We start from the raw sequence: 14,344 nt of genomic DNA, 5'->3' as shown, positions 1-14,344 counted from the left end.
AACAATTATTTAAAAATGTTTATTTAAAATCTCAATTATCTTCTTGAAATGTTAATAAAAAACTATTTCTCAATAAATTCTGAAAAAGCAGAAGAAGCCATTTTCTTTTTGTCGTTATTGCCATTGAACTTCTGTTTCTTTCAGTCGTGTTTTTCTGCGGCGGAATCTGGAAATATAGGCGGAGAGAACAACAATAGTTTCTTCTAAAACTAACACGACTAATTTCGCTGTTCTCCTTGTCGAAGACGATGTCGAGCTGGCCGACAGCTTGGCGGAGTGTCCGGCTGGTGTCTATCAGGAACGATCGCTCTGAAATTAAATACTGGCGGAGAGAAAACATAAGTTCTGAAACAAACTAACACAAAAATGAAGAAAATTGGAGAGTTGAACGTCGATTGGCCGCTTGCGGGTCGTTTTGAATCTGAAAAACAGCAAAATTCATGCAACAAACAAAGAAACTGACGAAAAGAAGAAGATACGGCGTAAATCAAACGATTTCTGTAAGAAAAGTTGAATAATCGTATAAAATACATATAAATATGATCAATAATGCATTTTCAAGTAATATTTTGTCGAAAAAACAAAGAAATTTGAAAAAAAAAACGACGAAAACCCTCTAAAAAGGAAAAAAAACGAGAAATTGAGAATGAAAACTTGTCCGAGAGGACTACACGGCAGACCGTGGCCGCGCAGAATGTCGAGACCTCGGCCCCCAGAACTCTTCCACCTAGGCTCCTTTTCAGCCGGGAAAACGTGAATTTAGGGCATTTAGAGCGATTTTTAGCATATGCTCCAATGACGAAAGTTGCTCAGAATTTTCTGAAGTATCATAATCTGCAATAAAAAAATACGACTTCAGTCCTCCTTTAACAACTCTAGGGCCATTTTTTGTATACCAGAAGAAAGTTAGAACGTCCGTCAGACCTGGGTGTGTTATATACGCTCCCAAAGTTTTTTGTGACCTACCGATCAAAATTGAGCGCCAACTCGATTGCTATAAACAAAAACCGAACACACGAATTGATGACGTGTTGGAAGAAGCATTCCTCACTGGTGAACATTATTTTGCTCATGTCATTGGAGTAGACAAAAGAGCGGTAGAGCGACCAGGTCTGGAAATTATAAAAGTTAAGGAAATTTAAGGAATACATATTGGTTTTATAAAGTTTCGGAATACCGTGGTTTAAAAACGTCAAACTTTTTTGGTTCCAAAACGTAATATAAATTACCTCTATAATAGTGTATGACAAGTTATGAAAATTCCCGTAGATCAGACTGGCAATTAGAAGATGAGTGATGGATCTGCTGAAAACTTGTTTGGTGTTGAGTTGGCGGATTGTCTGAAAAAGTTAGTGTTATTATACAATAATGGACTGTAACTCTGCAGGGGTTACAAGTCGGATCTTAATTTGTTTAAATGATTTGAGCTGAAAAATGTACTAATCAGAACTGTGCAAAAGTGAAATTTTCGAAAAAAAAAGTCGGAAGGCGGAAGTCAAAGGAAGGAATTCCACACAGCTCTGATACCAATGTAGCTCTTGAAAAATTCTATGTCATTGATCTACTCCGGATCGGAATGCGGGATCTTTAATAAGCAGCGGACCGGCATATGCTCTACATTTTGATGTACATACTTTTCAGCTCATAGCTTTAACAAGAGATCCTCATGGGGTCGCAGGTTTGGAATCGTTCCAAATTGCTACCAGGTATTAAGGTCAGCATGAATAGGCATATCCCAAACTTTTGTTTTGTGCTCGTCACTTGCCGCTGAGAAAAACTGTCTTTACCTCTGGTTTTGCAAGCCATTCTCGGACTTTTACAGGACTTAACCACAGGGGTGTAGCTTTGAGACGGTTTTTCTCAGCAGCAAGTGACGAGCACAGAACAAAAGTCTGGGATATGCCTAATCAAGATGTCCTTAATGCCTGGTACCAAAATTCCAAACTTGCGACCCCATGAGGTTTCCTTGCAAGCCTAACTCGAGTTTCGCTGGTCTAGCTTGATAATAAGCTCAAATTCCCAATAAACAAAACTTACAAAAACCGAAAGCACGAGAGCCACCAAACTCAAAACGTCTATATACACCACATAGACGCGAAACATTGTCGCTGTTCTCAACTGTCTTATATACTCCATCGAAGCTGGAATCGGTGTGAACGCGTTTTCAGCGTAGTCCTCCATTTCTTGGCAGTAGGGGAAGACGGGAGACTGGCCGGGATGATTGGTGGTGTTCGCGGTGGTTCTGAGAATTGGTGAAAGTTATGAATTTTTGAAAAGAAGAAAAATAACATCATAGAACAATTGTGATATCTCACACAAGATTCTGTCAAATTATTGGGGCTTAATTAACTTTGTGATGTAACTGTTGAATCATCTCGATTTTTTGATATAGATCGACTCATAATTTTGCGGAAAAGAGAGAAGTCTCTTGGAGCCCGGTCCGAAAATCAGTCTAAAACGAGTTATGAGGCCTCAAAGTGTCAAAAAAGGGCCTCTCGCATGGAATTTTTCATTATATTTCAATATTTTTTCACGTGCACGGCGAGAGAATTTTGCGTTGTAATATAATGAAAAATTCCATGCGAGAGACCCTTTTTTGACACTTTGAGGCCTCATAACTCGTTTTAGACTGATTTTCGGACCGGGCTTCAAGAGACTTTCCTCTTTTCCGCAAAATTATGAGTCGATCCATATCAAAAAATCGAGATTTTTGGAATACCGCAGTCCCCCTTTAATTGGGTAATTAAACACCGTAATTTACAATCATCAGGGAAAATGTTGTATGCCTGGAAAGTTGAGGAATTGGGGTATCAAAAATTGTATAAAGTGAAAATGAGCGGAGATACAAGCGAGTTTAGGTAAACCTCGGGATATTTCGGTATTAGACTAATGGGGGTTATTCATGACATGTAAACGTGGTTTTAATACATTTTTTCCCTTTTCACGAGCGTCAAGAAATCATTTTTTGCAAATCTCAGTTTAGCGTTGATCTAACAACGTTATTCCCTTTTTTTGCATTTTTCGACATATTTATTTAGAAAAATGGGAAAATGAAAAGGTAAAAAAAAGGGAGAAATAAGGAAACATGGGGAAAAATCTGTTTAATAAATACATTATCATAATTGTTTTAAAAATATTCAAAATATTCAAGACGTTAATATTACGATGGAGAAGCATACTCTAGTGAAGTCTCGCATTATAAACAGAAAACTGATAGATCAATACCAACTGAAAATTCAAAACTCAAAAAACTCCATGGCTTTTTCTCTCTCTCGCTCGACTATAATTATTTTGTTGACCGGTTCATTAATGCTATGTTAGTCTCTTCCCAAATTCCACAGTTATGGAATGACGAAAGTCGGAAGTAACTTTCTTTACTGACCGTCAAGGTTGCGACACTTCAAGTGTTTAGTTAAAATTGAGAAACTTTGACAAGGGAACCTCAAGGGGTCATAAGTTTGGAATTGTTCCAAATTGCTACCAGGTATTAAGGACAGCTTGAATAGGCATATCCCAAATTTTTGTGTTGTGCTCGTCACTTGCTGCTGACTAGGGAAGGATCCCGAGTCAAGATGGAGTTACAGATCGAGATATATATCACTAGAACCGAAATTTTGCGCTGATTTCAAATCTGTATTGCAATTTTGCTAAACGATCTCGTAAAAAAAAAGTTATTCGCGTTTTTGTGGCTTCTCAGTGCAAAAATGAGAATTTTCAAGACTCCCAAAATTAACGTTTTTCTTATTTTTTTCAAATTTTTTTGTGTTGTACGTGCAGTTCCAGTCATGTAAATTGTATTGTTTGTGTTGGAACTTCAGAAAATTTTCAGACAAATTTTTTGTAGATGGGTCATTTTTGAAAATTTAAGAAACTCCACAAAAATTTTTCTGAAAATAAATTCTGCAATCAAACTATGCCAAAATCATCTTTACATCCGTAATCATACGTACAGCACAAAAAAAATATTAAAAAATAAGAAAAACGTTAATTTTGGAAGTCTTGAAAATTCTCATTTTTGCACTGAGAAGCCACAAAAACGCGAATAACTTTTTTACGAGATCGTTTAGCAAAATTGGAATACAGATTTGAAATCAACGCAAAATTTCGGTTCTAGTGATATATATCTCGACATGTAACTCCATCTTGACTCGGGATTCTTCCCTAGTGAGAAAAACGGTTCCAAAGTTTCATCTATGTACTTGAAAGCCATTCTCGGGCTTTTACAGTGCTTAAACAGACACTTTGGGACCGTTTTTCTCAGCAGCAAGTGACGAGCACAACACAAATATTTGGAGTATGCCTGTTCAAGCAGTCCTTAATACCTGGAAGAGATTTGGAACAATTCCAAACTTGTGACTCCTTGAGGTTCCCTTGGATCTACAAACCTGCCTAACAATTGAGTTCATGTAACAACCAGTGACAATGTTACATGAGTTCAACCTTGCTCAGCCTAAAGATAACTTTTGTGAATAAGCTGAGAGTAGTTCGAGAATTTCATATCATGTGGAGTACTGACATTCTCACGACTTTCAGTAATTTTCCACACTTTAGGTAATTTTCTTCGAACGTTTGCATAACTTTACGCAACTTTCGCGCCTGAAATTATGAACAAAAAATATTGAAGATTTAGAAAAAATAACTGCAGTTAAAACCCAATTTTTTACACGGGGCAACTTAAAGGACGACTGAAGTCATGTTTTTTAATTGCAAAATGCGATATTTCAGATTCAATTCAATGAAACTTTTATTATTGACGCATTTTCTTTAAAGTCCCTTTAAACGTCACAATTCCCGTTTGGAGGTTCAATAAGTTCATGTCAGTCACATTTTCTTGAAACTGAAAGTACGGGAACAAGATGATAAGGAACCTCAGTTGAATTCATACTTGTCAAATGACGACCCGGCCCGTAAAAACCCAAAAATCCAAAAAAAACAGTTACTGAATAACAAAAAAACATTGCAGACGCTAACAACGTTCTGCAGCGATTTCTCCCTAGGGAACCGTCTACATATAAGATTGTACGAATTAATCAGAAAAAAAGTGCATAATACTGAAATGTCTGTTTTTTTTTCAAAGTATCCATGGAACCAAAATACTGAGACATGGGAAAGTTTCTGAATTAGCAAGTGTAATTAACAGAAAGCCAAAATTCTGAGAATATTGATAGCTAGTCAAAAATTTAGAACTGCTATTCCAATCTCCCGACGCGCGTTTTTTACAGAATAGTCATAGGAAGTAACTGGTATCACACTTCACAGGAACTTTGACGGCAGAAGAAAGTGATCATTATAATCTCAAAAAATTTATTATTCTCAAGAATAAAAGCCCCTTAGGATGTCTAGCTGATGACCAATCACTTTAGAACAACCTTTCGAAATAAAAATCACAAGACGTTCAGAGTTCTGCACCAAAAAGAAATAAATGTTTTACGTCACAATCACCAGCAACTCACATATAAGTGCATATAATGGGGAAATAAATAAAAAATTGGTTTAGTGGGAGAGAAACCGCATTTATAAATTCACGACAAAATAGGATATGGCAACAAACTTCACCTCATTTTGTCTGGACTTGCTTCTTTATTTTTGGAAGTTAATAGTGTGGATTATTTTATAGAAATATATTTCAGACAAAGAAATGATTGTGTGTATGTAGTCTCATTTGGGAAGTTTGGTTCATTTTCTTCGATTTTGATACTTTTTGAAAGATGGCGTCGAAATTAGTGAAGTGTAAACAGATGGGGGTGGGAACGAACGAAGATCAGCTTTTTTGTCGGGGAAAATGGAAATATATTTAGAGTTTGAGACTTTCAGTGTTATGTGAAACGTGTGATCTTATTCAGAATTTTTACTTTTAGGCAATATAAGTTTTTAGACTGAAGAAATGGGTAAATGGAAATGTGAAAGTGTTTTTTGCACAGTTGTACTATCAATGATACCAAATGGTTTCTGTCAAATCATCTGGACAACAAAAATATTGTATAGTAAGCGCTTTTAGAGATATTCAGAATTAACGAAGGTATCGGCTCTATGTCTTTTGTTTGAATAGTTTTACAGAAAAAGAATTGGAGCCCAGGAAAATAATGTTTTAATGGAAGGGTTGAACGCAAGAAATATAAATAATGCGGTTAAGAGACAACCTACGGGTCGGATTTGAATTATTGGATTTTTTTCGCTGCGTTTCTGAAAAAAATTCTGAAAATTTCTATATTTTTTCCAAGTATATTTCCCAAAAACCTTTATTTTTTTAGTACTAAACTTTCGGACCGGGACAATTTTTAGTTTTGGACCCAAACGCGTCGACTCATGGGTTCGGCTCTCTCAGAACTACCAGCCTAACAATTTTAAGTGAATTGTAAATTTAATTGTTATGATATTGAGTTATAACGTCCTCTAAAGAAAAATGAAATCTATAATATGGAAATCAGGATCTGATCAACATGAGGTACAGCAACTAAATCTGAAAACGTAGCTTCTATGTTAGGGAAGTTCCAAAAATAATAATTTTATTCAAATTCCTGGTACCAACACAGATGTACTTCTATATGATGTACATTTAGAATTACTAGTCTATTAGAGTAAAAACCTTATTGGTGAAACTTGATTTCTATTCATCAAGCCAGCAGGTGGATTGATAGAACTCTGAAAAGAGACGTGCAAACTAGAAAAAGTTCTCCTGAAAAAAAAATTAACAAAAAAAGCGGCCATGCGATTTTAGTAGGGCACAACCAAAAACCAAAACTCGAATCATTATAACTACTCCCAGGTGATAAAGCAAAAACATGTAAAAAATTTAATTGCCGTTTTCCGCTTTCGTAGACCAACAAGTTCAGTCTTTCTGACTCTCTCCTTATTTTTCCATTTGTTTTCGTTAATTCCTACAATTTTGTTGAAACCACGTTGTCTCCCTAAAGGATAATTACTGGAAGATGAAAAAACAAAAGTGCAATACTTCTGGAATTAAATTTTGGGATCTTCTTTGACTGTGTTTACAAGAAATGAATCTGACTTCTGGAAATTGAATTGTACCTGATTTTTGGAAAATAGGGACAAATAGGAAAACTGTAAACACCCAGATCGAGTATTAATAAAATTTGAAATTCAATACAATTTTTACTTTCCAATAGATCTAAAAAGACTAGTGCACCACGAACTAAAACTTATACATGTTATAAAATTGATTTCTTGGAAACATGAAGTGTGAAATGAAAGTCAAATAAACGAGAAACTAATCTAACAAGGTGCCAACGACATGACCAACGTTAGACCTATAATTGTTGTTTTGAGCAGGATAAGGTAATTGCTAGTTGGGGAAGGAGAAGTAGTTGTTTGATTTCGTTTTCAAATACTAGAAGTGTTTTTTCCGCGCGGTCGTGTAGTCCTTTTTCCTCACTTTTTCCAATAAATGTTGTCTTTTTCCTATTTTTTTCGATGTGAATTGAAAAAACACGAAAGTTTGTACGAAAAAATGAGAAAACGAGAAATTGAGCAAAAAATCTTGTTCGAGAGGATTACACGGCCGCTTGGAAAAAACTCTTCCACCAAAGCTCCTTTTAACAAGGGAAGTCTTTGGAGACGCCGCTTTCAAACGACCTATAAATTTGGTTATAAGTATTTTCGAGTACGGGGAGTCCATTTCTGCAGTCAAAGCCTGCTAAATGTGTCTGTGAGCCGAGTTATGAGCTCTCAAACTTTTCCAATGGAATTCCAAATCGGCAAACAGTATACGCCAATATGTTCTAATTTTATACGTACGAGCACAGGTGAACCGCGGGGAAAAAATTTGAAATCGCACGGTGGCGTATAACCGGCCGATTTGGAGTTCCATTCGAAACAGCTTAACCAAGTGAAAAGTTTGAGAACTCATAACTTGGCTCGCAGAGTCATTTAGTAGGTTTTGTTTTTAAAAATAGATTCTACGTAGCCGAAAATACCTATGACCAAATTTACAGGTCGTTTGAAAGCGGCGTTTCCAAAGACTTCCCTTGTTAGTCAGAAGAACGGGAATTGTGGTTTTTAAAGCGATTTTTGGTAGTAGGTCAGATTTATGAACATTCTCAAATTTTCTATCTGTATATTTTGTCTGGAAATAACTTTTCGCGAAAGTAATTTTTGTAACCACTATACAAATAGTCTAGTGTTGCAATTTTCGGGTTCCTAGATCATATCTTACAAAAAAGTAAGTCACTATGTATAATACGAATTTTCGATAAAAAGTTTATTAAAACAAACATTGTAGATGTGTAGATGTGTAGGAGTGCAAGTAGTAGTGTGATGTATATAAGTGAACAAAATACAGTAACCGGAGATCTCGGGGCATACTAAAAGGGGAAGGTTTTTAAGGAGAACATCACACATCTATCAACCGGACAGGGCGACAATAATTTACAAGGAAGGTGGGCGGAGCTTAACGTCTGAAACTTGATGGATCATCAATCTGGAAGAGGTGAGCGTCGGCCGCGTCGATTGGCTTGTCATCGGAACGAATCGGCAAGAATTTTCCGTCGGCAATCGACTCTAAGCTCTGATCCGGGGAGATCACGTTCTCCTCAGAAGCGTCGCGGCCAGCGTCACGGTCCGCTGCAATAGCCGTAGAGGGCGGGGCGACGGCGTTATCCGAGATTACATCCATCGGGGTGTTAAAGTCAGCGTTGGAGGCAGCTGGATTTGGTTGGAACGGAATTTGGACACTGTTCTGATTCTGACGCTCGTGCTTCTGAATCATCCAGTCGTCGTTCTGGGCTTGCCATGGATTCTGATTCTGTTGGCTATCCTGTTGTTGTCCAACATTATCACTATACGGCTGGTACCATGGCTGCTGTGGAGCCTGTTGAGGTGGAAGCTGGGGCACCTGTGGCGCCTGCTGGAACTGTTGAACAGGGACTTGTGGGAACCCGTTCCACTGATTCGTTTGTACTTCCATTGATTGTTGTCTCGCGGGTCCCCACCAGTTGGCTGGTTGTTGTTGGAATCCGAATTGTGGTTGAGGGAAGCCGTTGTTCCATTGGAATTGGTTTTGCATCATTGGCTCTTGTGGCTGCTGCTCCGAGTAGTCGTCGTAAATTTGGGATGGGCCGTCGAATCTGAAAAAGATTCATCGATTATGAAGAGCAGTCTCATAGGAGAGGTGGTGGCCTAGAATTCCAGGTGTCGGACTCTAGGCCACCAGCACCCTGAATGGTTAGTAACCGAAAACGAATATAAAACGTAAGGCCCCGCCCACTTTTGCAATTTTGCGGCACGGTTCACAAATTTACTGTTTCACAAGAGTTTTGAGAGTTTTAAAGTTTTCTAGAAATTCCAAGTCACGCCACGCCCATTTGTGCATTCACACCGCGCGAATAACCAGTTAGCTATGTGAACGAGTTTTAAAAGTTTTAAAGGTTTTTTGTACTTTGTTGTCGAGTAGAAAACTGAGCGACGCCCATTTTTGCAGTTTTGCCGTATAATTCAAAAATCTGGAGTTTTCACGAGCAGTCTTGAGCCAGTTTTGGAAAAAAAATTAGGCCACGCCTATTTTTGCAATAACACCGCACAGCGATTTCAACAAAACTTTAAAAACGTTTTTGAACATTTTTCACGGAAAACTGCATAAATAGACGGAGCATAATCAGTAATGGCAACGTGGCCTAAAATCTCAATTTGCTGGATTCTAGGCTGCCCGCCTTCCCATACCTGTTAGTACCCCATCAACCAAAGAAAAAAATCCCGAAAAAGTTTAGTATTCACCTGTTGAAAGGACCGAATGGACGTCTCATAGAGTGACGATCGAAGGTTAGACGGCTGAAAATAGAGAAGAGAGGTGTAAAAGAGAAGTTTTCCCGGGGGCTAAATCAAGTTCATCCGAAAAAAAGAAGTTTTGAACTTACTCATTATCATAGGCATCATTGATTGGTCCAAAGTCTTGATGTGGCATGGCGTACTCACCGAATCCGTCGGCAAGGGATTGTTCGAACTGAAGTGAAAGGGATATATTGAAATTGGGTGACATTCTATGGACTTATGAATTTCGGTTTGAAAAGAGAGGTAAGCAAAATTATCAAATTTCAACAAAAGATTTTATGAGAAGGAAATTGTGGTCATTTGCAGACGTTTCTTGGGTTTCTGGCGTCCTTCGAAAAAGTGAGATTTTGGAGAAAATTTTCACGTTGAAAAACCCGAAAAAACAGTTGTTTTCATCAATTTTCCAGCAGAAAAGTTTGATTTTTACTGTAAACAAGACAATTGATTCTTAGAGTACTTTTTTGAATTTCAGACTCCGCCCCTTAAAGAGTACGGTGCACATTCTTCGATAACAGAAACCTGTACAAACGATTTCTTATCGGGGACCGGCTCTAAAATTCTAATAACGGAAACACTTTTTTTCAGTAATCAGGTTTTTTTTAAAGCATTCCCAAAAAAGGACCCACCGACGCATTTTCCTCAATATCATTCTCCTTCTCGCCCTGTCCTCTTCCTCCAAACAATGGCTTGACCTCCACGACATGCACCTGCATATCTCCATTCAATCCCATACTCTGTGCATGCTTCCTAATTTTGTCCATAAGTGCCTGAAGGAATCCGAACTTCTCGTTCTGTTCATTTGCGTATTGATTGAAGACGACGGGTTTCGACTCTTCCGATGAAGATGCGGAGGCGGCGTCGTTTTGAATGACATCAACTATTTTTGGTTTTATCGGGTCGTCACTTCGGCGAAGTGGCAACGATTCGACACTGCAAGAGATAAGATTAGAGATCGTGGACAGAAATACTGTAGTGATTGTTTACTCTACTTCAGTCTAGTTGCTGAGTACTTTGGGAAAATCGGATGCACTATATTTTACGACAATTTGCAGAACAAACTAAAGTGAGTTGGGTTACTGTAGCTTTAAGTCTGTGAAAACACAGTCGCTGCACCATATTTTACGACAAACTGCAGAACTATCAAAAATTGGAAAAAACTGTCTGAATAAAACAGTATTTTTAAGTTTCGGGTTACTGTAGCTCTTGTCTGCGGTGAACATCATATCGATGCACCATATTTGACGAAAAACTACAGATAAACGAATAACTTTTTTTAAACTACGGTAAAATCGTTACATAAAGGTTTGATCAGTATTTTTAACAATTCTGAATTTCAAATTCAGCGCAATAGGCTACATCTAACGCGTTTTTCTCGAAAATTCAAATTTTGGATTACTGTAGTTCGAAATCTGTGCAAAGACCACATCGATGCACTATATTTGACGACATTTTGCACAGAAACTCAAAAAACTGACAGAAAATCGGCTAAATAGGGTTATCAAGCGTAAACCGTCTTTTTTCTAAACTAAACAGATCTAAATCGCAAAAAAAGAGCATTTTTAAAGTTTTCTTGAGTTACAACCAGTTTTTCGACGTTTTCAAGCTCATTTTCAGATTCAGCGCAACAAACTTCCTCTTGACAAGTTTCTGTAACTCCAAATCTGTGCAAACACCGTACCGATCAGGGATGTGCGGAACGGAAATCGGAAATTCCGAAATTTCCGAAATTTCCGACTTTTTTCGGAACTTTTTTCCGCCGGAAAATTTCCGAAATATTTTTTCGGAAATTTCCGATTTCCGGAATTAAATTAAATAAAAGAAAACGTTTCCGAAATTTCCGAAAAAAAATTTCCGAGTTCTGAAATTTCCGAAAATTTTATTTCCGCACATCCCTGGTACCGATGTACCATATCTTACGAAAATTTGCACAAAACTCAAAAATCGCTCAAAAAGTGCGTAGATCACGATTTCAAGAATTTCAAGTCTTAAAAATGACTCACGGCGATTGTTTCTCGAGTGCCATCCTATCCAATTCTTGTTGTTGAGACAGCAATTCGTATCCAAGCATTCTCTGGCGAAGCTCAGCCCATTTCAGACGAAGGAACGCCTGATCACGTTGACGGTGATAGGCGACTTCAGAAATCGCCAAGCAGAGAAGAACGAGGCAGCAAGCACCGATGAACCAAGACAGGACTGGAAAATATGAGTTTATCGGGGTGTCCAAAACGCGTCAAAGGCGCGCCAGGACTCACTTCCACAAGTGAATCCACTAAACTTGCGTCTCGGCGCTTTGGCCAACACAATCGCCGACGACGGCTGAAGTGGTACTCCAGAAGTGACCGAATCAATCGGAATCTTCGTGTCCTTCATCGCCTCGTCGGCACGCTGTTCGGCCTTCTGATTCTCGTCGAGTCCCAATGCGAACACCTTCATTCGTGGTGATTGATGGACCTGGAATTGAGTAATTGTGGAATTATTGACCGATTTGAGGGAGGGGGATGATCACGATTTGAAAAATATGCGGAATTCGGATTGTGGCCGGATGTAGCAGGCGGTAGTGAGCCATACTGAGAAACTAAGAACCGGGGTTCGAAACCCGATGAAAATCACTTTTTGATGATTTTTTTTTTGGAATTTTCTTTTGGAAATTTTGTACAAAAGTTGAGTTTTTAGTTCGATTGGTATTAAAAACAATGTTATGTTGGAAAACCGACAACCGTTATTTTCACTAATTTTCCAACAAAAACAATTCATTTTTACTGTCGAAAAATTGCAATTTATACTCAGGGTGTTTACGGACTTTAACTTTTTTTTTTGAATTTCAAACTCCGCCCCAAAACAGAACTGAAATGACCGGTGCCCACTTTTCAAGTACAAAGACCTGTACAAACAGTTATTGTATACTCTGGTTTTGAGGGGCGGAGCCTAAATTTTAATTTCAGATTAAAATTTTTAGTCCGCTAACACTTTTATTTCTACAGAAAACATTTTCGAAAAGTTTGACAAAAAAAATTCTGACTTCAAAAAATTTCGAGCTCCTAGTAATTTTTTTCAAACACTGTCCCAACTATATTTCTTAGTTACTATCATCATTCCCATAGTTGTGAAGGCCCGCATTTTGGCGCCAAAGTTCCAAATTCAAAATTCAAAAATTTTCGAATTTTGCTCGCGAACAAGGCAAATGTTTTGACTACGATTCAGAACGTACACTACCATTTCTCATTCCCCATTTTCCACCAAATCCTTAAGACGGAAAAGTGGTCTCGAGTGGAAAGAGAACACCTGAAGAATTGAAGACTAACAGGAGGAATAAGCAAAAAAGTCGTCAAAACAAACAATTGGGATGCCTAAGCAGAGTGGAGTGTGTTGAATGGAAAATAATTTTTGGTAGGAGGAGATCTTAGAGGAAGACGCCCAGTGGACACATACTGGATTACCTGTCACTTATGACGTGGCACTGGTTTGGATGGGTTGGGTGACGTGTCTTTTACGTGAGAAATTTTCTGATTGTTTGTAGATCAGGGCTTGTCTTGCCACCAGGGTATCATACAAACATCAAGAAACGCGTAGGTAAATATTGAGGAGGGGTGGAGAGCAAAAAGTGGATGAGATCAGAGAAATCATTGAAAATTGACAGCAAATTTGGATTCAGCGTGAAAAAAAAAGTTTCTAGATGATTACTGTAGATTTGAAAACTTGAGGAAAACATCGATGCACCATATTTGACCAAAGTTTGCACAATTTTTCAAATTTTTTTAGAAAATGGATTAGAATACAATTTTCAAAGTTTCAGGCGCTAAAAAATGGGATAATACGCATTTTTGAGTTTTTAACACAGTCGATGCACCATAATTGACGATAAAATCCAGAATTCTAGAAAAACTGGTATAAAATGTGTTGGCAGACGTAATTTTATGTGAAAAAGACAATGTGAAGTGTTTCAGACTTGCAAAATCTTGCTACTGTGAATGTTCGCTGTCAAAAAACGAATAATGCACCATATTTGACGACAAAATGCAGAAATTTTTTTAAAAATCCCTGTTGGTAGGCAGAAAAACAAGCGAAGAACACAAGTTTTTATTCCAGGACCAAAAAATAATGTCTAAGACCGTGAAACGAATCTCTGCAACGTAAAAATGATATTTTTTAGTCCAAAGTACACCATATTTCACTTCAGACGGCAGGAATTTCGAAAAACCCGCTTAAATAACCTTTAAATGGGTAAAAATTACAATTATAGAAAAAAATAAGTTGACTGTCACGTTTAACCGGGTACTGTACCCTAAAATTTATCGATGCACTATATCTTACGAAAAATTGCACAAAATTCAAAAATTACTTGTAATTTTTCAGATATGGGTAAAAAATTGGGTTAATACAATAAATGACTAAAAGGAGCCATAGAAGTCTACACAGCATTCACAACTCATAATTATCATTAGAGCGCAGTTGCAACCTCAAAACAAGAGACGCACTCATAAAACGATCAAGTCGAATTATGGTGAATAGGACGCTCTGCACTATTCCATGAAAAACGGGGCGGGGCTTCCCTTCCACCTAA

At 37.7% G+C, this 14,344-nt stretch overlaps 2 protein-coding genes across 2 annotated transcripts; both read right to left on the bottom strand.

Moving 5' to 3' along the window:
* Window positions 1–218: 218 nt before the first annotated feature.
* On the bottom strand, window positions 219–2,181 carry GCK72_004476 (uncharacterized protein; the record flags this gene model as incomplete). Its single annotated transcript, XM_053724698.1, has 5 exons — window positions 219–309; window positions 967–1,112; window positions 1,230–1,340; window positions 1,788–1,892; window positions 2,038–2,181. The coding sequence occupies 5 exons, from the start codon at window positions 2,179–2,181 to the stop codon at window positions 219–221; spliced, it is 597 nt and encodes a 198-aa protein (XP_053588892.1).
* A 6,226-nt stretch (window positions 2,182–8,407) lies between these two features.
* Window positions 8,408–12,349, bottom strand: GCK72_004475 (uncharacterized protein; the record flags this gene model as incomplete). The annotated part of the gene is made up of 7 exons (XM_053724697.1): window positions 8,408–9,083; window positions 9,730–9,783; window positions 9,870–9,955; window positions 10,410–10,713; window positions 11,784–11,976; window positions 12,036–12,234; window positions 12,290–12,349. The coding sequence occupies 7 exons, from the start codon at window positions 12,347–12,349 to the stop codon at window positions 8,408–8,410; spliced, it is 1,572 nt and encodes a 523-aa protein (XP_053588891.1).
* Between the last annotated feature and the right edge of the window lie 1,995 nt (window positions 12,350–14,344).

This window comes from Caenorhabditis remanei, chromosome II, assembly GCF_010183535.1.
Source record: "Caenorhabditis remanei strain PX506 chromosome II, whole genome shotgun sequence".
Taxonomy (NCBI): domain Eukaryota; kingdom Metazoa; phylum Nematoda; class Chromadorea; order Rhabditida; family Rhabditidae; genus Caenorhabditis; species Caenorhabditis remanei.
This window is presented reverse-complemented; position numbering and strand designations above follow the sequence as displayed.